Source organism: Rhinopithecus roxellana, chromosome 7, assembly GCF_007565055.1.
Source record: "Rhinopithecus roxellana isolate Shanxi Qingling chromosome 7, ASM756505v1, whole genome shotgun sequence".
NCBI lineage: Eukaryota > Metazoa > Chordata > Mammalia > Primates > Cercopithecidae > Rhinopithecus > Rhinopithecus roxellana.
The window spans coordinates 81,540,422-81,566,314 of NC_044555.1; the positions used below are offsets into that span (position 1 = coordinate 81,540,422).

The 25,893-nt window shown below is 42.8% G+C and overlaps 1 protein-coding gene across 2 annotated transcripts in view; it reads left to right on the forward strand.

Annotated features, from left to right (window-relative positions):
* The first annotated feature begins 1,821 nt into the window (after positions 1 to 1,821).
* ZRSR2 (zinc finger CCCH-type, RNA binding motif and serine/arginine rich 2) overlaps positions 1,822 to 25,893 on the forward strand; it is a 35,152-nt gene continuing 11,080 nt past the window's right edge. The window contains exons 1-7 of one of the 2 annotated variants that reach the window (XM_010357058.2): positions 1,822 to 3,037; positions 3,441 to 3,520; positions 12,374 to 12,455; positions 16,471 to 16,579; positions 17,199 to 17,285; positions 21,864 to 21,902; positions 22,879 to 22,997. In XM_010357058.2, the coding sequence (XP_010355360.1) occupies positions 2,997 to 3,037; positions 3,441 to 3,520; positions 12,374 to 12,455; positions 16,471 to 16,579; positions 17,199 to 17,285; positions 21,864 to 21,902; positions 22,879 to 22,997 (557 nt within the window). In that variant the 5' untranslated portion in view covers positions 1,822 to 2,996. The remainder of the gene's footprint in view (positions 3,038 to 3,440; positions 3,521 to 12,373; positions 12,456 to 16,470; positions 16,580 to 17,198; positions 17,286 to 21,863; positions 21,903 to 22,878; positions 22,998 to 25,893) is intronic. The other variant, XM_010357057.2, reaches the window with a different exon arrangement.

Consider the following 25,893-nt stretch of genomic DNA (forward strand, 5'->3'; position numbering starts at 1 on the left):
AAAAATACAAAAATTAGCCGGGTGGTTGTGGCACGCACCTGTAATCCCAGCTACATGGGAGGCTGAGGCAGAAGAATTGCTTGAGCCCAGGAGACGGAGGTTGCAGTGAGCCGAGATTTCTTAGAAGGAATTGTTACTTATTGTTCTGAAATGAAAGTCTGGTCTGATTCATAAGAAGTGTTACAACAGCTCAAACACTGATGCTTTCAGAATGGGCAGCAATTCTCAGCGTAAATTCTCATCACAAGGACCAGCAAAATTGGTGACCTGCATAGCTACAACATTCTGTGCCATCCAGGGCACTCTACTTTGGGGATACAACTGCCAAACCTCCAACTAGACAGTTTAAGATTTAGTCAAGAAGCCGGGCACGGTGGCTCAAGCCTGTAATCCCAGCACTTTGGGAGGCCGAGACGGGCGGATCACGAGGTCAGGAGATCGAGACCATCCTGGCTAACACGGTGAAACCCCATCTCTACTAAAAATACAAAAAACTAGCCGGGCGAGGTGGCGGGCGCCTATAGTCCCAGCTACTCGGGAGGCTGAGCCAGGAGAATGGCATAAACCCAGGAGGCGGAGCTTGCAGTGAGCTGAGATCCGGCCACTGCACTCCAGCCCGGACGACAGAGTGAGACTCCGTCTCAAAAAAAAAAAAAAGATTTAGTCAAGAAGCAGAAAGGTGAAAGTGACAATGTGTAGTAAACCATGATAGATGTTATAAAAGGTGGAATACTTGTATTGGAAATGCATACAGTGCCTCACCCCCTCTTGAGGGGGTCAGGAGGTGTTCACACTAATGATGATGGTGATGATGATGTAATAGCTAAAGTTTTGGAGGCATTCACTATTGCTAGGCACTGTATCAGCATATAGCATGGGTTATCTTAGTTTTCACAATAAAAGTGTTATGAGATGGGAACTATGATTACTATCTTGATTTTTACAGACGAGAAAACAGGAGTAGACATTAAGGAATTTACTCAAGATCCAACGGATGCACTGAGCTGGACAAGGTCAACTTGAGGCTGAAGGGAATATATGTTGCTCCAAGTGTGTCGGTATAAGAGAGATTTGGGTGAGGTTTTATGCAGAGTTTGGGTTTCAGTTGAGTAATTCTAAGGAGGGATTAGGGGAAGCAAGGCAGTTTAGTAATTGAGTATCTCAGCAACTTTAATTTGGAGGAGAACGGAACAAAGCTAGGCCAAGGAAGCTATTCAGTCACTCAAAAGATAGAGGTTGTTAGTCATTTTACAGCTGTAATGTATCCTTGTGAGGAACATTTTTTGCTTGGCCTTGACCCTGGCCTTGTATGTGTACATTACAGTCTGATTATTAGTTGGGATGATTTTTAGTTTCTCAATCCCTACTCTTATTGCCCCAGTTTAATTCCTCATCACCTCTCACCTAGATTATTGTGATATTCTAGTTTTATCTTTCAATCCTTTACATTGCAAAGCAGAGTAATTTACCTAAAACACAAACACAACCAAAATAAGCCTCTATTTAAAAGCTTTCAACGGTTCACTGTTGTCTCTACAGAATGTAAACAGAGCGTCTTAACATGGCACATCAGGCCCTCCTCCTTAACCTAGCCCTCCCAGCCCATCACTACAACTGTATTCCTTGATACTCTCGAATTGCACTTTATTTTGTTTTGTTTTTTTGAGATGGAGTCGTGCTCTGTTGCCCAGGCTGGAGGGCAGTGGTACCATCTCGGCTCACTGCGGCCTCCACCTCCCGGGTTCAAGCAGTTCTCCTGTCTCAGCCTCCAGAGTAGCTGGAACTACAGGCATGCGCCACCACACCTGGCTAATTTTGTATTTTTAGTACAGATGGGGTTTCACCATGTTGGCCAGGCTGACGAACTCCTCCTGACCTCTGGTGATCCACCCGCCTTGGCCTCCCAAAGCGCTGGGATTACAGGTGTAAACCACAGCACCCCGCCTCGAATTGCACGTTAAATTGGATAGCTGGGCGGGCGTGGTGGCTCGCGCCTGTATTCCCAGCTACTCGGGGAGGCTGAGGGTGGAAGGATAGCTTGACCCCAGGAAGTCGAGGCTGCAGTTAGTCTTAATTGCGCCACTGCACTCCAGCCTGGGTTAAAGAGCAAGACCCTGTCTCTAATATGTAAGAAATGAAAAAATAAATAAATTCGACTGCCAAAATTCTTGCTGTTCCCAGCATATTCCAGTTTCACCTTTCAGTGCCTTTGCTTATGCTGATCTGACTGTAACCGCATTCCCACCTTTCTCCGTCTGGGTAAAGGGCATCTTCCTTCCAAACTCAACTCTTAGCATCAGAAAGCTCTCCCTGATACTGCAATTGAGTCACATGTGATACTGGGAAAAAGAAAAAAAAAAAACAGCTCTCCCTGAATCCCTAGGTGGACTATGTTAGGTAAACTTCATGTTTGCCTGCAACATATGATGTATTGGTTCTTCTCTGCCCCTCGACTGTAAACTCCTCAGGGGCAGAGGTAACAGCTTTGCAGCCCCGGGAGTTAGGTTTGCTTAAGGGACTAGAACAGGTGTGACTGGCAGGGAGCAGAGTCTGGAGCGTTGTCTGAAGCGCTGATAGGTAGATCGGCGGAAGGACGCGTAACCTGGAAAAGTCGGAAATAAAGCCGGGAGAGCAGCTCTGTGCGGGACGTGACTTTATGAGTGGATGCTGAGAAAAGCGGGAGACTGTGACTTTAACCTCCTGGCCACAACACGTCCTGCTAGGGCAAGGAGGGAGACAGTGATAAAGCACTGGGCAAGTGCTGAAGCGACAATTACTTCCAGGGCAGGGTAAAAGCTCCAGAGGATTTTTGCGGGAAGGAGATATTTATTTGAGCAGGTATTTGGAAGACTAGCCACCGAAGGGTACCTCCGGCTTTCCGTTTCTGGTTCCGCGCGTGTGGAGGCTGCTCGATACCCGCGCCTGCGCGTGCCTGTCTCGGCTCTTAGGCCCGCCCTTTCCTGCCAGACCTGGAGGGGCGGGGCGGTGCCGGCAAGATGGCTGCGCCCGAGAAAATGACGTTTCCAGAGAAACCAAGGTAAGCTCCGTACGGGGAGATGAGCAGGCAAGCAGGCCGATCGTGGGCATGGAGGATGTGGTGGCAGCAAGAAAAGGGAAGCTAGGCCAAGCTAAGTGAGCCACCGCGGCAGCTCGATTCCTTCCTAGTGCGCGCCCTGGTTCCCTCCCCGGACTTTCACGGGCGGCTGTGGGCTCAGGCAAGCGAGGAGAGGATCAGGTTGGCGGATGGAGAAGAACTGCCGTCTGGGAGTGGGAGGATGAGGGGATGATAGATGCCTGTTCTGTAATTAAAATACAGGAATCAAGATTTCTCTCCTCAGCACCCGAACTATTTCCTTTCATTGGGCACAGAGGAGCGGGGAGCTCGGGCAGCGCTGCAGTGTAGCCGCTAATCGTCGTGTATGTATGTCTTAATCTTCCAGCCACAAAAAGTACAGGGCCGCCCTGAAGAAAGAGAAACGAAAGAAACGTCGGCAGGAACTTGCTCGACTGAGAGACTCAGGTAATGGACTCTCTATCCTGTTTTCTGTGTTGTGAAATTGCTCTGTCCACTCCAGCCCTAACTTGAAGCCCCAGTGTCAGAAGGAAGTCAAATACTGTGTCGGAGGAAAAATAGCTGTGACTACTGCCCGCCAAGTAGTTGTTTAGAAACACCTGTCAGAAACAATGTTAGCATACTAAAGTCAGGAAGAGGAAGTCTTGGTGAATGATCGCCCATTGATTTGGTGTAACTGTTTATAAAGTATCTAATATTATAGTTGTGCCGGGCGCGGTGGCTCAAGCCTGTAATCCCAGCACTTTGGGAGGCCGAGACGGGCGGATCACGAGGTCAGGAGACCGAGACAATCCTGGCTAACACGGTGAAACCCCGTCTCTACTAAAAAATACAAAAAACTAGCCGGGTGAGGTGGTGGGCGCCTGTCGTCCCAGCTACTCGGGAGGCTGAGGCAGGAGAATGGCATAAACCCGGGAGGCGGAGCTTGCAGTGAGCTGAGATCCGGCCACTGCACTCCAGCCTGGGCGACAGAGCGAGACTCTGTCTCAAAAAAAAAAAAAAATTATAGTTGCAAGCTTCATGAATTACAGTAGCTAGCACAGTCCTTGCACACATAGTAAGTATTCTGTGAATATTTTTCTTCATAAAACCAGCAGGAGTTGAAAGTATTAGACGGTTTGCAAGTTTTTCTCAAACTTGACTAATATGAGACCCTTTGTTTACCCAAATTATTATGTTATCCAAATATATATCAACATAATACTAGTTATGAAGCTCATTTATTTATTTTTGAGACAGAGTCTTGTTCTGTCGCCCAAGAGGGAAATGCATCGGCACAACCATGGCTCACAGCAGCCTCCACCTCCCAGGCTCAAGCAGTCCTCCCACCTCAGCCTCCCAAGTAGCTGGGACTACAGGCATCCACCACCACACCTGGCCAATTTTCTTTTTTCTTTTTTCTTTTTCTTTTTTTTTTTTGAGATGGAGTCTCGCTCTGTCGCCCAGGCCGGAGTGCAATGGCACGATCTTGGCTCACTGCAGCCTCTGCCTCCTGGGTTCAAGCAGTTTTTCTGCTGCAGCCTCCCGAGTAGCTGGGATTACAGGTGCGCGCAACCACACCCGGCTAATTTTTGTATTTTTAGTAGAGATGGGGTGAAACCCCATCATGTTGGCCAGGCTGGTTTTGAACTTCTGACCTCAGGTGATCCACCCACCTCAGCCTTCCAAAGTGCTGGGATTACAGGTGTGAGCTACCGCCCCTGGCCCACCTGGCTAATTTTTAAAATTTTTGTAGAGATGGGTTTTCACTATATTGCCTGGGCTGGCCTTGAACTCCTGGCCTCAAGCAGGAAGGCAAGAGGGAAGGCAACTTCAGGCCACCACGCCTGGCCTGAAGCCGTTGTTTGACTATAAAACAATATGTGAGCTGGGCACGTGGTGGCTCATGCCTGTAATCCCAGCACTTTGGGAAGCCAAGACAGATGGATCCATCACATGAGATAATGCTAGTAATGATGTGAAACCAATGCTCCTCACAATATGTACATGGCACTGATGAGAGTTTGGAATGCCTCTGCTAATGTTGCCTTATGGTTATTTACCACTTTTTCTACGAAATTACTGTAGAACCTTTATTTGTACAGCTGGTCGTTTGACCTTCACATGGCAAACCTAACATTTATGTATTAAATCTGCCTGCTTAATGCAATAAAATTAGGACTTAGTTATAAAATTATGTAGTAATTATAAATCCAGATGGGAGCACTGAAATCACACAATAGTACTGGATTATAATGATTGTCATTCACATTCTCCAGAATATGCTTATGAAATTATCCTAGACAATTCTTGAAATCCAGAGACCATGGCCTCAAGTAACTAGGATTCTTGGGCCTTGAGAAACATAGCCATAGAGGTTTTATTTACCATTGGAGTTCCCGAGTAATTATTTTAGCGTCAGTACTGGGATATTTAGAATGGAAGGAGCAATGTGTTTACCTGCAACCTATGTTAGCATTTCTGTCTTATTAGTTGACAACTCATCCACTAGAGGCAGAACCAAGCATCAGGGATAAAAGGAAAACTAGGATGGGTTGGAGTTATTGAGGCCCTTATTGTACTTCCTCTCTCCCTCCTTGAAATTTTCAGCTACTTTACTTTGTTCATTTAACCTGTTTTATTCTAAATATTATATATTCTAAATTTTTTTAACTTCTTCCTCTTTTTCTTTTCCTGCACTAAATCCTGTAACAGCTGGTATTTGTATTGTTTTGATTTTTTTTTCCCTTTTTACTTAGCAAAATGTGTTCAGAATGAGCCTCTGTGGAGAGTCAGGCAAGTCGTGTCCCATGGTAGTTTAGTCCATTAAAGGATCCAGGTCACTGGTCTGTCAAGATTATATAACTAATGCCATATCCAAGACTAAGCACCTGTCTCTGCACTTCTGCTCCTAGTTTTGCCCACTCCAACTCACAATTCTTTGCCTAGTGGTGCTTCATGAATACTGTAGACTGTGGAACGGTCCTGTTTTTTTTTTGAGACAGAGTCTCACTCTCTCGCCCAGGCTAGAGTGCAATGGCACAGTCTTGGCTCACCGTAACCTCTGCCTCCCAGGTTCAAGTGATTCTTCCGCCTCAGCCTCCTGAGTAGCTGGGATTACAGGTACCCACTATCATGCCCGGCTAATTTTTGTACTTTTGTAGAGATAGGGTTTCACCATGTTGGCCAGGCTGGTCTTGAACTCCTGACCTCAGGTGATCTGCCTGCCTTGGCCTCCCAAAGTGCTGGGATTACAGGCGTGAGCCACTGTGCCCGGCCAGGAACACTGCTGTTCATTGTAGCACACATTGGATGGCCAGAAGGCTAGAATGTTGAGTGTTACTGTGAGAGTGTCTTGGCAAATGATTGGAGCGCCTTGGCAAATGATTTCTGGACTAGTGAGCTCTTAATTACAGATAGCTTCTTTGGCACCCAGTTCTACTTGAGATAACCTGAAACAAGCTACCTCATCAGAAATTAAGATATTAAAAGCAAGTTGCAAAACTATAGCATGATTCTGTGTGTACAGTTAACATGTACAGGTTGAGTATCCCTTATCTGAAATGCTTGCATTGTATTTACCAGTTCAGCATCCCAAATCCAAAAATCCAAAATTCGAAATGCTCCAATGAACATTTCCTTTGAGCATTGTTGTCACTCAAAATATTTGTGATTTTTGGATTTGGAGTGATCAACCTGTATAATACCATTGGATATACATTTGATCCTTGAACAATGTGGGAGTTAGGGACTCTGACCGCCCCCGCCCCTCTGCATAGTCGAAAATTTGCATATAACTTTTCACTCCCCCAAAACTTAACTATTAAGTGCCTACTGTTGACTGTAAGCGTTACCAATAACATAAATTGTTGATTAACACATACTTTGTATGTTATATGTATTATATACCATATTCTTATAATAAAGTAAGCTAGAGAAAGGAATGTTACTAAGAAAATCACGAGGAGGAGAAAATATATTTGCCCTTCATTAAATGGAAGTGGTTCATCATAAAGGTCTTCATTCTCCTTGTCTTAATGTTGAGTAGGCCAAGGAGGAAGAGGATGATTTGGTCTTGCTATCTTGGGTGGCAGAGGCGGAAGAGGTGGAGGAGGTGGAAGGGAAGGCAAGAGGGTAGACCCACTTGGTGTAACTTTGCAGAAATACATTATAATTTCTGTCTAACATTTTTGCTTTTTCATTTCTCTAAAAATGTTTCTCTACAGTACCAATTCTTCCACCATTTGCTTTCGTTTAAATGCATTACTTTTCAGTTTAGAAGGGTTCATAGAAGAAGTCAAAAGCAATCTTGAATAATTGGCCCTTCTGCCAGATTGTCTAGTGTCAATTTGTTTTCTGGCACTGCTTCACCTAAGTTTTCTTCCTCATCACCTTGCACTGCTTTGGAAGGACTCATCCCAATCAAATTGACTTTTGTTAACTACTTTGTTGTGTCTGTTAGCTCTTGAATTTCTTCAAGATCTATATCTTGAGACCCTTCACCCCGACACCCCTGCCCTCTTTTTTCCCCCATATTTACAATCTCTTTCATGATTTCCTTGATTGGCTCTGTCTTAAGTCCTGTGAAGTCATGCACAATATCTAGACGCAGTTTTTTCTCCAGCAAGACTTTGTTTTGGGCTTGATGATTTTCATGGCTTTTTCTATAATGACAGTAACATCTTCAATGGTATAATCTTTATACACTTTCTTGATGCTCTCTGTGATAGAGTTCTATTCCATAGCATTGACAATCCTTTCTGTAGAGTACCACGTGTAATGAGCTTTAGAGGTTCTTAACAACCCCCTGGTCTAGAGGCTGAATTAGAAACATTGTGTTTGGGGGCAAGTAGACCACTATGACACCTTCATTGTTGAACTTATGGGGTTCTGGGTGGCCAGGGGCATTGTCCAATATTAAAAGAATTTTAAAAGCCAGTTCCTTACTGGCAAGGTACTTCCTGACTTCAGGGACAAAGCATCAGTGGAACCAATTCAGAAAAAAAGGATTTCCATTATCCAGGACTTCTAGTTGTACAACCAAAAGACAGGCAGCTGGCGCTCATCTTTTCTCTTCAAGGATTGGGGTGGGGATTAGCAGCTTTATAGATAAGGGCAGTTCTGATCATAAACCCCATTACATTTACATGAAACAGTAGAGTTAGCCTGTCTCTTTTTGTTTTCAATCCTGCTGCTTGCTTCTCTGCCTTCTAAATGTCCTTTGTGGTGCTTTTCTAGAACAGGATGCTTTCATCTGCATTCAAAACCTGTTCAGGCCAGGCACGGTGGCTCACACCTGGAATCCTAGCACTTTGGGAGGCCAAGGCGTGTGGATCATGAGGTCGGGAGCTCGAGACCAGCCTGGCCAACGTGATGAAACCCTGTCTCTCCTAAAAATACAAAAATTAGCCGGGCGTCCTATTCAGGCAGATATTCTTTCTCCTCAACGATTTTCTTTTCTTTCTTTCTTTTATTTTATTCTTTGAGACAGAGTCTTGCTCTGTTGCCCAGGCTGGGGTGTAGTGGCATGAACTCGGCTCACTGCAACCTCTGCCTCCCGGGTTCAAGCAATTCTCCTGCCTCAGCCTCCCTAGTTGCTGGAATTACAGGCGTGCACCACACTGCCCGGTCATCATGACTTTTCTCTGCTTCTTGAGAGCACTTCCAGCATCACTAGTCGCACTTTGTGTGAGTCTCGTGATGTTATTCAAGGTTTACCATTTTGTAGTAAACACAATGAAAAATACGCCAGAGATGACTTCTTACTGCCACACGCAATTTACTGAAGAGATGAACTGCTCATGCAGAGATGATTAGTGTCACAAGGCATTTTAAGTGAATACTCATAATATTTGAGCTCACTGCAATAGCAACAGGAGGTGGTATGAAATTATTACAATAGTACAGTATGTACTACAGTTAATTTTTTTCTTCTGTGCCTCATTGGATGCATTTTTTCCTTATTTTGTACTACAGTTAATTGTATGCAGTTATGATTTAATACTGCATATTTATATTGTTTACATTTTTTCTCAACTGTGAATGTGCCATATATGGTCTATAAATATGTTTTGATAAATTTTAACTTTAAAAGAAGTTGTCAATGATTATGTTGTAGCACAACTTTCATGGTAATATTCAAGGAAAAATGTTTGAGACCAAACTTCTCTGTCTTACAATGGAATGGAGTCAGAGATCATTTTGTTTCAAATGCTCTTTTTTTTTTTTTTTTCTTTTTGAGACGGAGGCTCACTCTGTCACCCAGACTAGAGTGCAGTGGTACAATTTTGGCTCACTGCAACGTCTGCTTCCCGGGTTCAAGCGATTCTCTTGCCTCAGCCTCCTGAGTAGCTGGGATTACAGGCGTGCACCACCACACCCGGCTAATTTTTTTATTTTTAGTAGAGATGAGGTTTTGCCATGTTGGCCAGGCTGGTCTCGAACTCCTGACCTCAAGTGATCCATCCACCTCGGCCTCCCAAAGTGCTGGGATTACCAGCGTGAGCCACTGTTCTCTGGCCTGTTTCAAATGCTTTAAGCAAGGGAACAACAATAAAACACTTAACTTATATTGTAACGGTATCTGTATATGTGCTGCTCAAGCCAGCACAATATTGCTTAACGGTATCTGCATTAAGTTGTTTTTTTTTTTTTTTCTGAGATGGAGTTTTGCTCTTGTTGCCCAGGCTGTAGTGCAGTGGCACAATCTCCACTCACTGCAACCTCCACCTCCCAGGTTCAAGCGATTCTCCTGCCTCAGCCTCCTGAGTAGCTGGGATTACAGGGGGCTGCCACCACGCCCGACTAATTTTTGTATTTTTAGTAGAGATGGGATTCACCATGTTGCCAGGCTGCTCTCGAACTCCTGACCTCAGGTGATCCACCTGCCTCGGCCTCCCAAACTGCTGGGATTATGGGCGTGAGCCACTGCGCCCAGCCCTGCATTAACTTTTTATAATAGATTTATATTTATGGTAGCAAATGATAAAATAGACTAGTATGTACATATATTTTATACATTCATGACATACCTTTTTCTTAATTTTTTTCGGTGTTTCTAGGCCATGCCACTTACCTGGTATTTTTTTTTTTTTCAAATTGTTGCAGATCTCCCTTAAATGTTCCAGTGTATTTATTGAAAAAAATCTGTATTTAAATAGACCAAGGCGGTTCAAACCTGTGTTGTTCAAGGGTCAACTGTATTGTATCTATATGTATTGCATATGTCTGATTGTACACATGGGGAACATGCTGTGCCCAGAACTGTTAGCAATCACTTCTATGGAGTATATGAGCTTGGTTTTGAGGCGATGGGGAGTCGAGTGAGTCAGTCAATAGGTGTTTGTGAGTGTCAGCTGTGTCTATGCCCTGTCTAATCTATGGGCATACCTCTGCTAGTAAGTCAGGTCATATCCTCTGTGCCAGGTTCTCTGGCCCTTTAAGTACATTCGATCATTTAATTATCTGAACAATTAGATATTATTTTATGTGATTGAGAACTTATTCTACATTTGTTGCCCATTTTAATTCCAGTTGCTGAAATAATAAAGTTTACTTACTTAAGAAAAGTAAATTATTGTAATTATCTAGGACTGGATGAGCCTTCAGTTAGAACTGTAGTCAACACCTGTGACAAACACAGACTCTTTTTTTCTTTAAGCCTGACATCTGTAACATTAAGATTATTTCAGTCTTCCATTTCTCTTCCACTTTCACTGATTTTTTCCCCAAGCTTTGAATAGGAGAGGATGTAAATGTCTCTTCTATTAAAATTATTTTTTCATGTTTTTATTTGGAAAATGTTCTAATCTACAGAAAGTTGAAAAAAATAGCACAATAAATATCCATGAACCCTTCAGCAAGATTTGCCAGTTGTTAACGTTTGGCCTTTCTTTCTTTCTCTCTCTTTATTTAAAGAGATACATACATAGAACATTTTTTCTGAACCTTTTGGATGGCAGTTGCAGATAGCAGCACCTCACCCCTAAATTCTTGAGCCTGCAACTCCTGAGAATAAGGACATTCTCCCACAGAACCACAATACCAAACTTACACCTGAGTACATGAGCAGTAATTCAGTGGTATGACATACAGGCCGTATTTAAACTTCCCCAAACCAGGATTGATTGTTTTGAAAAACTCAAGCCAGTTATCTTGTGGAATGCCTTGCATTCTGGATTATTCTGTCTTCTCATGATTAATTTCAGGTGACAACACTCTTTAGCACAAAGGATTACAGAGGAGATGTTGTAAACTTCTTATTGCATAAATCATGAGACCTATCACGCCAGGTTGTTGCACTCCCGGTGATGCTAACTGTGGTTAAGGTGTTACCCGCTCAGGGCCGGGCGCCGTGGCTCACACCTGTAATCCCAGCACTTTGGGAGGCTGAGGCAGGAGGATCACAAGGTCAGGAGGAGATCGAGACCACCCTGGCCAACGTGGTGAAACCCGGTCTCCACTAAAAATACAAAAATTAGCTGGGCGTGGTGGCGGATACCTGTAGTCCCAACTACTCGGGAGGCTGATGTGGGAGGATCGCTTGAACCCGGGAGGCAGAGGTTGCCGTGAGTCAAGATCGCGCCTTTGCACTCCAGCCTGGTGACAGAGCAAGACTCCTATCTCAAAAAAAAAAAAAGAAAAAAAAAAGTGTTACCCACCCAGATCGCTCCATTGGAAAGCATTGCATTGTTTTTTTCTTTTCTAATTAGTCCTCATGTCTGGGGTGATATGTTGAGATAGTGTGAATATACTCTTCCCAGCGAGCTTTCATTCAATGTTTTTAATGTCTTTGTCTAAATTTTTACAGTGGGGGTTGCAAAAGTGATGATTTTTCTACTTACGTTTTTCTGCATTTTTTAGTTGCCATTCTTCTATTAAGATGGATGTTCCTTTCCACACCCCCACCACCTTTTTTTTTTTTTTGAGATGGAGTTTCGCTCTTGTTGCCCAGCTGGAGTGCAATGGCACAATCTTGGCTCACTGAAACCTCTGCTTCCCGGGTTCAAGTGATTCTCCTGCCTCAATTCCCGAGTAGCTGGGATTACAGGTGCCTGCCACCATGCCAAGCTAATTTCCTTTTTAAGTCTAATTGTGGAACTGTTGATTAGTTTTAATGTAATGTGCTATCCGCCACCACTATTGTCCTTTTTCATGCTTGCGTTGTATCAAAGAAGGTTGATCAGAGACTTTCTTGTTAGAAAGCTTAAGAAAAAGATTTTTACCATAATTTTATACGTTAAAGATTACATGTATTTTTTTCCTGAATTTTTGACCAAGGATTTGCAGTGCTCAGTTTAATAAAACATTTAAATTCCCTAGGACTCTCACAGAAGGAGGAAGAGGAGGACACTTTTATTGAAGAACAACAACTAGAAGAAGAGAAGCTATTGGAAAGAGAGAGGTCAGTGCTAATTGAAACACTTAAAGTGAATGAAGTTACTTTATTGGAATATTCTCAGCCTTTACTAACCAGTACCAGTCTTCTATATAAAATCTTATACAAAATAGTTCTTATAAAATACCCTGTATAAATTATTTAAATCTGTGGTTGATGGGCTAAAACTAAATGTTATTTTTTTTAAAAAATGGAAGTACTTTTCTTCTGTTTTTACTAATTTGTAATTGTTTTTTTTTTTTTTCTTTTTATTTTTTTAGACAGAGTCTCGCTCTGTTGCCAGGCTGGAGTGCAGGGTAGTGATCTTGGCTCACTGCAACCTCTGCCTCCCGGGTTCAAGCGATTCTCCTGCCTCGGCCTCCCAAATAGCTGGGACAACAGGTGTGCACCACCATACCCAGCTAATTTTTGTATTTTTAGTAGAGACAGTGTTTCACCGTGTTGGCCAGGGTGGTCTTGATCTCTTGTGATGAAGCGATCCGCCTGCCTTGGCCTCCCAAAGTGCTGGGATTACAGGCGTGAGCCACTGCGCCTGGCCTGTAATTGTTTTTGAAAACAGAAGAAAAACAAAAAAATTAACAAATGTAAAAAGGGAAAGGGCTTTAATAATTGAAACACACCCAAAGATAGCCACTGTTAAGAAAGAGAAAAGGAAAGTATAAATGTACTTTACATGGGTCTTTCTATAATGGCATGATATTTATACATATTTTTCTATAAATTGCTTTCCTGCTAAATATATAGTGCATTTATTTAAGTCCTGATGCAGGGATCTAATTCAACCATTTCAGTGGCAATACAGTACCCACTGTACAGAAGTAGCATAATTTATTTGCTATTCGTAGTTTATTCATTCGTAATTTATAGTTCTCTACTGATAGACTTTCAGGTTATATTGGTTTTTTACTCATATGTAAAAAGTTGCAGTAAGCATCCATGTGTATATATCCTTGGTAACTGTCAAATTATTTCCTTAAGAAGATGACTAAAAATGAGATTGTTGGAATCAAAGCGTAAGTTCATGTAAAAATGTAGATGGCCAGGTAGAAAGGGCTTCCTGGTTTGCAGTTTGCAGCCCTTCTGGTAGTGAATATAGGGGCCCATCTCCCCGTACCTTCACTCATACTAGGCATTGGCAGTTTATACAACTCCTGTAATGGAAAGTTATATTTCACTGTTTCAAATGAACATTTCTGAATTAGGAAGAGTATCTTTTTATATGTTTTATTACCTAATTGTAGATTGCTCAAGTCTCACACCTTTCTCTTTTGGGATACATGTTTTTTTTTTTTTAAATAAACATCCGATTTTATTTACAAAGCATTAAAGCTTCAGCAAGAAGTACCCAAGGCTAAGTCTCATCTTGTACAAAACTACAGAATTTTTTTTTTTTTTTTTTTTGAGATGGAGTCTTGCTCTGTCACCCAGGCTGGAGTGCAGTGGCACAATCTCGGCTCACTGCAACCTCCGCCTCCTGGGTTCAAGCAATTCTCCTGCCTCAGCCTCCCGAGTAGCTGGGATTACATGGGATACATGTTTTTTTAAAATTTTGTTTTGTTTTGTTTTGTTTGAGACAGAGTCTCGTTCTTTCGCTAGGCTGGAGTGCAGTGGTGTGATCTCAGCTCACTGCAACCTCCACCTCCCGGGTTCAGGCGATTCTCCTGCCTCAGCCTCCCGAGTAGCTGGGACTACAGACGTGCACCGCCATGCCCAGTTAATTTTTTTTCTACTTTTAGTGGAGATGGGGTTTCACCATGTTGGTCAGTATGGTCTCGATCTCTTGACCTCGTGATCCGCCCACCTCGGCCTCACAAATTGCTGAGATTACAGGTGTGAGCCACCACGCTCAGCCGAAATTTCTTAATGTCTCTAAGCTTCTGTTTCCTTGTCTTTAATATGGAGATAAAGTCAATCATAGTATCCACCTCACAGAATTGTGGAGATTAAATGAGGTGATGGATGTATAGTGTTTAACACAGTGTCAGCAGCTAAGAGGTGCTGTGATAGCTCTAGTTCTTATTATTATAGATTTCTGTTATGATGAAGACAATAGATATGGTATTAAATAAGAAAGTAATTTTTTTCCTGTTTATTTGAAATGCTTCTTTTAAATCACATACATGTATCTTTGTGCTCCTTAGATCTTTATTTCTTTGAGTTGCATACTATTGTTGAAAAGCAAGAAAATTATGTAAAAATACTGTATGACTTTATGTCCTGTTTCAAAGCAGATGTATATTCAAGTTATTAAATTTTAAAATTTTTAACATTTTACTTTCTTGTGGTCTTAATTTATATATCATTTGATTCAGTTATATGCAATGATATGTTTTTCCAAAGATTCGTAAATCAGAGTTGTGCACACTGAAACATCCGTATGGTACCCTCACACATGGCATAGGAACACTGATACATGCAATGTCCCAGCCTCTGCCATGGCTAAAAGATGTGTTCCTGGAATCTGTATTTGGAAATGTAATATATTTTATTTAAAATTGTGGTTAGGTCCCCAGACTAGACAGAAAACTTTACTGAACTAGGATCCTAATGCTGCTAAAGTAATACAGAACAGTTTCTCATATTTCATTTCCCTTTCATAAATTCACTGGAAAAATGAATTTGGGGTTCTAAACAGCTAATTGGCAAGTAGACTTTGGAAATGTAAGCCCCGCTTTATATTAGAAATTTGTGATACTGGATGCCTGAGACACTTGCCACTTTAAGGTAATACCACTCATTATAATTGGTCATATAAAAAACAGACTAGTTTAAAAAACTCACTAGTTTATTTTTACTTTTTCATTTTTTGAGGCAAAGTCTTGCTCTGTCATCTAGGCTGGAGTGCAGTGGCATGATCTCCGCTCACTGCAACCCTCCGCCTCCCAGGCTCAAGCGATTCTCCTGCCTCAACCTCCCAAGTAGCTGGGATTACAGGCGGCTGCCACCACGCCCGGCTAATTTTTGTATTTTTAGCAGAGATGGGGTTCACCATGTTGGGCAGGCTGATCTCAAATTCCTGACCTCAGGTGATCTGCCCACCATGACCTCCCAAAGTGCTGGGATTACAGGTGTGAGCTATTGTGCCCGGCCCTCACTAATTTATTTTTATAACTTCATTTCTTAAAACCTGTAGCTTTATTTTAAAAACATGATCACAATGTACTTTTATTTTCCTTCTTTTGGCAGTTTAGGTGTTTGGAGGCAAACCACAGGAGTCTCTTAACTGTGTGGAGTAGTAGTCCAAATGTTTATGGCAGAGGATAACGGGTTTTCAGCGTGCTGCCATCATGGAATTGCTGCTTTTAAGAATAGGGGCTGGCTGCGGTGGCTCACACCTGTAATCCCAGCACTTTGGGAGGCTGAGGCAGGTGGATCACTTGAGGTCAGGAGTTCGAGACCAGCCTGGCCAACATGGTTAAACGCTCTCTGTACTAAAAATACAAAAATTAGCCTTGCATGGTGGCGGGCACCTGTAATCCCAGCTACCCAGGAGGCTGAGGCAGGAGAATCACTTGAACCCAGGAGGCGGAGGTTGCAGTGAGCCAAGATCACGCCACTGCACTCCAGCCTGGGCAACAGAGCGAGACTCTGTCTCAAAATAAATAAATAAATAAGAATAGTTGCATAGAATAGGACGGGAAATGCTTTCTGAATGTGAAAAGGTAGATGCTGCTTTGAAACTTGCTACCCATTTTATTGGCACCTAAACGTCACTGTGATCAGTCTAGAGGGAAAGTCATAGTGTCCTTTTTTTCTGTAAAGTATGTCACAGCCATATATACCTATGAAATGGAAGAGGGATTTTAAGTTATTGCCCATTAGGAAGATAGTTGCTGACACGTGGTGCTTTTCTAAAAGCTCTACTCTTCTCGTTCTCTTACACCCACTTGACTGCTTGAATAGAAAATAGCTTTTGTGATATTTGAATCAGTCCCAAAATGTGTCATTTTGCTCTCATGTGTGTGTGTATTTGTGGATGAATGCCCATTTCTTTTATCTGATTACATCATTATACTGATAGGCAAAGATTACATGAGGAGTGGTTGCTAAGAGAGCAGAAGGCACAAGAAGAATTCAGAATAAAGAAGGAAAAGGAAGAGGCGGCCAAAAAACGGCAAGAAGAACAAGAGGTACGGTAGGAGTCACGTAACTAGTGAACAAACTGATTACTTCACCATAGTAACTCTCATGGACAGCTGCCTATCTTGGGAGGTCGAAGTGAGCCGAGATCGCGCCATTGCACTCCAGCCTGAGCAACAAGAGCGAAACTCCATCTCAAAAAGAAAAAAAAAAGAGTTGCCTATCTTGAACTTAAAAAAAAGCAAAACTGGCCGGGCGCGGTGGCTCACGCCTGTAATCCCAGCACTTTGGGAGGCCGAGGCGGGCGGATCACAGGGTCAGGAGATCGAGACCACAGTGAAACCCCGTCTCTACTAAAAATACAAAAAAAAAATTAGCCGGGCGCGGTGGCGGGCGCCTGTAGTCCCAGCTACTCAGGAGGCTGAGGCAGGAGAATGGCGTGAACCCGGGAGGCGGAGCTTGCAGTGAGCCGAGATCGCGCCACTGCACTCCAGTCTGGGCGACAGAGCTAGACTCCGTCTCAAAAAACAAACAAACAAACAAACAAACAAAAGCAAAACTGATCTTATTCAGTATGCCAGTGTTTTAAAAGTTTTTCATCTGTGTCCTGTGTGTGAAATGTTTTTAAAAAGTGTCTGAAACAAAGTTACTTTTTCTTCCCCTTTAAAGAGAAAGTTAAAGGAACAATGGGAAGAACAGCAGAGGAAAGAGAGAGAAGAGGAGGAGCAGAAGCGACAGGAGAAGAAAGAAAAAGAGGTGATTCCTGTCCTGGGATGTGCTGTGTGATGAGTTTGAAGAATAAGCAGTAGGCATGTCAGAGTTTGGGGTTTTTTTTTTCTTTTTTCTTGTCACTTCATTTGTTTGTTTGGAAAGAATCATATTTCAGTCTAGACATACACCAGAGTTCCCTTCTGACTCTCTTCTTTGGGTCCGTGCAGTGGCAGATTCCTTAAAGTTTTCTTCAGCTTTACCTTATTTACCCTTTATACTGGGCATTGGCAAATGTTTTAAAGGGCCAGATGGTAAATATTTTAGGCTTTATGGTTTGGTCTCTGTGGCAAACATCCAACTCTGCCAATGTACCCTGAATGTAGCCATCAATAATATGTAGATGAGTGGATATGTCTGTGTTCCAGGAAAGCTTTCTTTACGAAACAGGCAGCTGACGCTTGCTTTATAGCAAGTTGTGTTTTTCTGAGGTTCTGCTGTATGTGAGTTGACTTCTTTAGAGAATAATATTTTGTTTTGTTTCCACATTTATTTAGGTCATAAGAGAACTTTTTTTTTTTTTTTTTTTTTTTTTTGAGACGGAGTCTCGCTCTGTTGCCCAGGCTGGAGTGCAGTGGCCAGATACCAGCTCACTGCAAGCTCTGCCTCCCGGGTTTACGCCATTCTCCTGCCTCAGCCTCCTGAGTAGCTGGGACTACAGGTGCCCGCCACCTCGCCTGGCTAGTTTTTTGTATTTTTTAGTAGAGACTGGGTTTCACCGTGTTAGCCAGGATGGTCTCAACCTCCTGACCTCGTGATCTGCCCGCCTCGGCCTCCCAAAGTGCTGGGATTACAGGCTTGAGCCACCGTGCCCGGCCCATAAGAGAACTTTTTACAACATGTCAGCAAGAATTAGAGGATTTAAAGAAATCAGGAACTCAAATATTGAGGAACTAGGAAATAGTTTTTGTTATTTGTATTAAATCTTGACTTCCTCTTCCACTTAGGCTATGAAGACAATTGTAGCTAATACACAGTTGCTTATTAAAAAAAAAAAAAAAAAAAAATCGCCCAGGTGCGGTGGCTCACGCCCGTAATCCCAGCACTTTGGGAGGCTGAGGCGGGCAGATCACAAGGTCAGGAGATTGAGACCATCCTGGCTAACACGGTGAAACCCCGTCTCTATGAAAAATACAAAAAATTAGCTGGGCGTAGTGGCAGGCACCTGGAGTCCCAGCTACTAGGGAGACTGAGGCAGGAGAATGGCGTGAACCCAGGAGGCGGAGCTTGCAGTGAGCCGAGATCACGCCACTGCACTCCAGCCTGGGCGACAGAGCGAGACTCCGTCTCAAAAAAAAAAGAAAAAAAAAATCTGTGAGGCATATGTATGTATGCATCTTCTCTATCTTCCAGGATTCTTTTTAAAATATTTATTTGGTTTGTTTTGCTGCTATTCCTTAACAGTATATTTATTTCTGAGGTATCACAGCTCATCTTCCCTTGACTGATTCATCAGGATTTGTCTTTTCTGTAATATAGCTAAATTTAAATAGCATAAAATTGGATAATCACCTTATAATTGGGAAAAATGCATGTGTCTACATCGTAGTCAATATGGGGCAGAAGCAGCCTCCACAATCTTTGTTTTTGTATCTCAGGCCATCTGTTAATTTCAATGCAGATTTTAAACACCTTTATTTGAGCACTTCTTTCCAGATGAGGCAAGATCATGCTAGGTTTTTAGGGGGGAGAAAAATTATTTGGAGCTTGTCATTTTTTTATAGAGAGGCATTAATTCCTATTTTAACAGTAGAGTGTTCCTCAACTGAGGTCTTTCAGGAATTCGGTAACAGCTAAGGCCTCCTTTAAATGCTTTTGTTTCAGAGGAAATCTGTGAGACATTAAGGAGAAATGAGGGACATGAAATAGATTCTAAGCTTATAAAAAAGAATCGGCAGTATGTGTTTCTGCTGTATGCTAGACACTTCGCTAGTGGACAGAGACAGAGCAGTGAAAGACACAGTCTTTGCTCTCATTGAGCTAGTTTTTTATATGGGAGTGTAAGATGATAAGTAAGCAAAACAGATCATTCAAAATGTGATCATATTAAGTGCTATAAAGAAATAAAGCAGGCTGGGCGTGGTGGCTCACACCTGTAATCCCAGCACTTTGGGAGGCTGAGGCGGGCAGATCACGAGGTCAGGAGTTCAAGACCAGCCTGGTCAACATGGTGAAACCCCGTCTGTACTAAAAATACAAAAAATAAAGCCCGGTGTGGTGACGGGCACCTGTAGTCCCAGCAACTCAGGAGGCTGAGACAGAAGAATCACTTGAACCCGGGAGGCAGAGGTTGCAGTGAGCCAAGCTTGAGCCACTGCACTCCAACCTGGGCGACAGAGCTAGACTTCGTCTCAAAAAAAAAAAAAAAGAAAAAGAAAGTAGAGTGATGTGATAGAGTAATGAGAATAGAGTTGTGCTTCTATAGATTGCCTGCTCAAGGAGATTTCTGAGGAGGTGATGTTTGAGCTGACACCTGAGTGGAGAGATCTCAGCGGGAAGAGGCCTGAAGCTTGAAGGCTGAAAAAAGGCTGGGGAGCCTGAAATCTAGAGTCCAAAGGAGAGAAGGGAAGTGGAGGAGGTTGCTGGGGGAGGGTGGGGAGTGGAGGGTAAGCAGAGTCAGATCATGTAGGGCTTCCTGGATTTGAACAAGGAGTTTGGATTTTATGTTTCCTATAATGGTAAGCCACTGAAGGGGTTTAAGCAGGGAATGACTCTATCTCATTTATATCTGTACCTTTTAACAGATCATTCTTTTAAAAAAAAATTTCTTTTGAGATGGAGTCTCACACTGTCACCCAGGCTAGAGTGCAGTGGCGTGATCTCTGCTTACTGCAACTTCTGCCTCCCGGGTTCAAGCAATTCATGTGCCTCAGCCCCCTGAGTAGCTGGGATTATAGGTGCCTGCTACCACGCCCAGCTAATTTTTGTATTTTTAGTAGAGACAGGGTTTCACCATGTTGGCCAGGCTGGTCTCGAACTCCTGACCTCAAGGGATCCATCCGCCTCGGCCTCCCAAAGTGCTGGTGTGAACCACTGCACCAGACCTTTTTAACAGATCATTTTTACTTACTATAAAAAATGAGGAATGGGGAACAGTGACCAGTTAAAAGGCCTCTGATTCCAAGTAAAGATAAGTACACAGATTTGGGGTGTGTCAAAGCAGAGTCAGTGGGACTCTAGCTAGTAGATTGAATGAGGGAGGACAAAGAGAGAGAGGGGAATTCAAGTCATATTTTTAGGTTGTTAGTTTGAATAGACAGATGACTGGCAGCACTATTCACTGAGGGAGCATTCAGGTGGATGTGGGCCAGGGAGTGTAGAGGATAAGAGTTCTGTTTTGAGCACCACGAATAAGCAGCTAGACATACGAGTCTTATGTAATGCTTTAAGGGGCTAGGGAAGATAAGACTGTTAAACATAGGTACAACTTGCTCAAATGCCAATTAGGTAGAAATTTACTGGCATATTGCAGAACCTCCTTTGCCTTATTAAAAAGTTAGAATTTTCTCCTAAGTGCTAATTACCACTGGTCATGTCATATTTTAGCTTCTGCTAAATGTTTATGATTTCATCTAGCATTGCTTTTTGGGTTTTTTTGTCTGTTTGTTTGTTCGTTCGTTTTCTTAGACGCAGTCTTGCTGTTTCACCCAGGCTGGAGTGCAGTAGCGTGATCTGGGCTCACTGCAACCTGCGCCTCCTGGGTTCAAGCGATTCTCCTGTCTCAGCCTCCCAAGTAGCTAGGATTACAGGCACGCGCCACCACACCCAGCTAATTTTTGTATTTTTAGTAGCGACGGGGTTTCACCATCTTGGCCAGGCTGATGTAGAACTCCTGACCTCAAGTGATCCACCCACCTTGGCCTCCCAAAGTGCTAGGATTATAGGCATGAGCCACCATGCCCGGCCTAGCATTGTGTTTTATATTCACTAATACTCCCTTTTACAAACTAGGACATGCTATATATACTCAAATATACTAAGTATTACTATTATTGAAACTCTTATAAGACTATTTTAAATATTTTGCAATGGGATCTAGTAAATTTTCTATTTGAATAGAATGTCTCAGCTATGGGCCGGGCATGGTAGCTCACACCTGTAATTCCAGCACTTTGGGAGGCCGAGGCGGGTGGATTGCTTGAGCTCAGGAGTTTGAGACTAGCCTGGACAACATGGTGAAACTTCATCTCTACAGAAAATAGAAAAATTATCCAGGCATGGTGGTGCGTGACTGTAGTCCCAGCTACTCAGGAGGCTGAGGTGGGAGATCACTTGAGCCTGGGAGGCGGAGGTTGCAGTAAGCTGAGGTCACGCCACTGCACTCCAGCCTGGATGACAGAGTGAGACCCTGTCTCAAAAAAAAAAAAAAAAAGAGAAAAGTCTCAGCTATATATCGTTTGAAAGCTTTTCAAAAGATCTGTGATTGAAAAGAAAACTAGAACGTGTGTGCTCGTGTGTGTGTGTATGTGTTTTAATTGTTACACTTGAGATTCTTAACCAGAGAAACCAGATGTGACTTACCTGACTTCTGGGTTTTCATTAGTCCTGTGTTTGCACCATTTTTAGGAAGCTTTGCAGAAGATGCTGGATCAGGCTGAAAATGAGGTATTTTTAAAACCTTTCATTGAGAATTTGAGACCAATTAATGTTTACTTAGAAATAATACTTCCAGTAATGTTAGTTTTGTGGTAGGTTACTCAGATCATGTTTGGATATCTGAAAAAGTGTTTGTGGTGCTTTGATTTATACAACAACAACAAACTTTATTGATGAACAAATACAGATGGTATTCATGACCCCTGTGGACTGGACTTGTTTAGAGTCCTTACAGTGTGCTTAAGCGACATCACATACTGTAAGCCTCCAGTGGACAGTTTACCTTGAATCAGAGTAACTTTGATTTCTGAATGTGGTGGTTCCCTAATAAGTTCTTGAACCCCTTTTTTTCTCTTTTTTTTCTGTTTTTGAGACGGAGTTTTGCTCTTGTTGCCCAGGCTGGAGTGCAATGGTACGATCCCAGCTCACTGCAGCCTCTGCCTCCTGGGTTCAAGCAACTCTCCTGCCCCAGCCTCCTGAGTAGCTGGGATTACAGGCATGCGCTACCAAGCCCAGCTAATTTTATATTTTTAGTAGAGATGGGGTTTCTCCATGTTGGTCAGGCTGGTCTTGAACTCCTGACCTCAGGTGATCCACCCACCTTGGCCTCCCAAAGTGCTGGGATTACAGGTGTGACCTCAGGTGATCCACCCACCTTGGCCTCCCAAAGTGCTGGGATTACAGGTGTGAGCCACTGCGCCTGGCCTTCTTGGACCCTTTTTAGAATGGATGGAAACCTTGGCAACTGCCCCTGGTGGCAGTAGTGATACCAGATAAAGGAAAGTGACCAGGAGCCAAGAGAGACATGGAGCTCATGTCTCAGTACCGTTGTTTGTAAAGTCTTCGTTGCCTGTTGCAACTTAAATGTTTGCATTCTTAAATGAAACCATGTTTATCTTTGAGGAAAATATTTTAATATACTTTGAAACATCTCGTCTTTCATGGGTTTTTGCTCCACCAGTAAAGTCATGGTTATTTTCAACAGTTGGAAAATGGTACCACATGGCAAAACCCAGAACCACCCGTGGATTTCAGAGTAATGGAGAAGGATCGAGCTAACTGTCCCTTCTACAGTAAAACAGGAGCTTGCAGATTTGGAGACAGGTAACTCATTTTGTCTTATCATGTCAGAATGAAGTGATTCAAAATGCTGAAGTTTGTGAGTTCTCCTTTTGGGGGAGGGGCAGGCTTTCATTTAAAATGTCCGTCATCAGACATCTGCTGCTTTCTTGCTGCTGCTCTCGTTTTCCCAGCTGATCATCCTCTGCTTTGACCATCCCTGTTCCCTCTATCCTTGTTCCCTGGGTGGGCTTAGCCTAATTCTCTGAGGGCGCTTCCTTCGCATTCCGCATCTTTAGGAAGCCACTCTGCTTGTTGGTTTCTTCCTGAGCTTGCATTAGTCCATGGTGCACAACTGGGATGGGGAAATAATATATTTCAAGAGCTTGGAGCAGTTTGGCTTTATTTTTTGAAGGGCAAACACTGTCCCCAAAACAGGCTTTTAATTTTTAAAACTTGGCATGTGCCAGGAGTTCCAGGCTGCTGTAAGCTATGATCGCACCACTGCACTCCAGATTGGGTGACAAAACAAGACCCTGTCTCAAAAAAGAAAACAAAAAAAAAACTTGGCATGTGTGAAGGGATATCTGTGAAAGACAGGATCCAAATGAGGAGAGTAAAAGTGTTTTAATTTCTGTTGTCAGTGAGCGTGCTCAGACTCAGGTACAGACCGCTGGGTGCAAAAATGGGCTTCAGTGGCTGCCACTTTGTGAAAGTTTCTTCAGCTCTGTGTGCCTTCATTCTCTCATCTATGAAATGGGATTAAACATAGTCTCATCTTTCTGAGGGGGCTGTGAGGCTGAAATGAGCACACACCCCCGTAGAACAGGGCCCCTGGAGTGCTTGCTGACATTTGCATTATTGTGACTCTTGCTGTTATTCTGGGAGACACTCTTCTTGTTCCCTGCCCCTTTTGGGTCAATGTTTTTGAAAGAAGACATTCGTGTGGAAATCTAGTGTTGATCTCTTCAGTCATTTAGCAAGTATTTGAACACCTATTATATGCCAGGTAATGGTGATTTTTATAATTTGGCCTGTTTATGAACGAACAACTTAAAGTGGGTAAATAATTCCTAATGGTGAATGAGTCCATCTGAGACAAAATCTAATAATTATCACCATACATTCTGCAGAAGAGAAGATCTAATCATAACCTTAACATCCTATTAATCCTGAAAAGGGATATGAATAGTAAAATGCAGATGTATTTAATCAGAAACCATATGTCATCTGTCAGCTTTACTTTATTCATAAAAGTATTCATGTTGTGAGGTTTTTTCTTCTTCTTCTTCTTTGAAAATATATCCTTCTCTATGGTTCTTTTCTTTTTCTTTTTGAATTTAAGCGTTCACACCATTTTTCATTTTTTAAGAACAGTGGTTCTTCACTCTGGATGCACATTAGAGTCATCTAGAAAACTTAAAAAAGTTATGTCCTACCTCAAGTTGAGTAAATCAGAATATCAGGGCCAGGTGCGGTGGCTCACACCTGTAATCCCAGCACTTCGGGAGGCCAAGGCAGACAGATCGCTTGAGCTCAGGAGTTTGAGACCAGCCTGGGCAACATGGTAAAACCTAGTCTCTATTTAAAAAAAAAAAAAAAAAAAGATAAATAAAAGAATACCAGGGACTTGGGTGGCCTTAGTTTCAAAATGTCCTCAAGTGTTTCTAGTGTGCCCTAGGATTGACAGCCACTAATGTCAAGTGTGTATGTCCTTTTGTATTTTAGAGGTGGGATTGCAGATGTCCGGAATGTCTGTGAAAAGAGTCACAGGATCTTCTAATTAGTAGAAAACCTCCTCTTGAAAAACTGGGAACTAAGGAAAAGAAAGAGACTTTATTCCCTTTGATACCTTTAGAAGTGTTTCTCAAATATACACTTAATCTGAACAAGAAATGGTAATAATTGATTGGTGTAAAAAACTTCCCACTAAAGAAAAATGCACTGGGAATTCCCTTTCAGAGACAACTGAGACTCCATGCAAGTTCACATTTGCATGGGTAGTTGAACCAAATTGCATTTAATGTTTTCCAGCTGCAGGATCCCTCACGTAGGCTCTATCTCTAACATTTCCTCTAAATTTAAGACCCATGGTAGCCTGATTCTTGATTCTCCCTTTTTTTTTTTTTTTTTTTTTTTTTTTGAGACGGAGTCTCGCCCTGTCGCCAGGCTGGAGTGCAGTGGTACGATCTCGGCTCACTGCAAGCTCCACCTCCCAAGTTCAAGCAATTCTCCTGCCTTAGCCTCCCGAGTAGCTGGGACTACAGGCACATGCCACCACACCCGGCTAATTTTTTTGTATTTTTAGTATAGACGAGGTTTCACCATGTTGGCCAGGATGGTCTCGATCTCTTGACCTCGTGATCTGCCCACCTCGGCCTCCCAAAGTGCTAGGGTTACAGGCGTGAGCCACTGCGCCTGGCCTGATTCTCCTTTTGTTGGGCAAAAGTGAGAGGAGGGGGGATGTCTTAAACGATTTCGAGAACTTGGTTGATAGGCCCTTCCTTGTGGGAAGAGGGAATGGCCCGTCATGCTCTCAGACCCCATCTCTCCTCAAGTCATTTCAAGGAAATATGGACAGTGGTCAAATTAGTTTGTGAACATTTCTTACAGTTTTCATAGGCATGTGAAATTTTGCCATCACAACTATCAAAGTATGAGAGCAATGTGGAGATTTTCATCATTCAGGTGATAAGTTGTGACATGAAATTCTGTGAAATTAGCAGTTACAAAATCTAGCACCATCCCTTTAGACAAGTAGACTGCTCTGTTCCCCTTTTATGGAGAGCCCCAGTGACTTGCTCCAGATCGTGCAGCCGTTCTGCTCTGTCGTTAAGTTTTGTGAGACCATCAGAGGAACGCTTCCATAATCTAAGCATTTCTTTGGTTGATTGTTTTTGTAATTAGTACAGAGTTCAATTCTAGAGCCGTGGTGGAATTG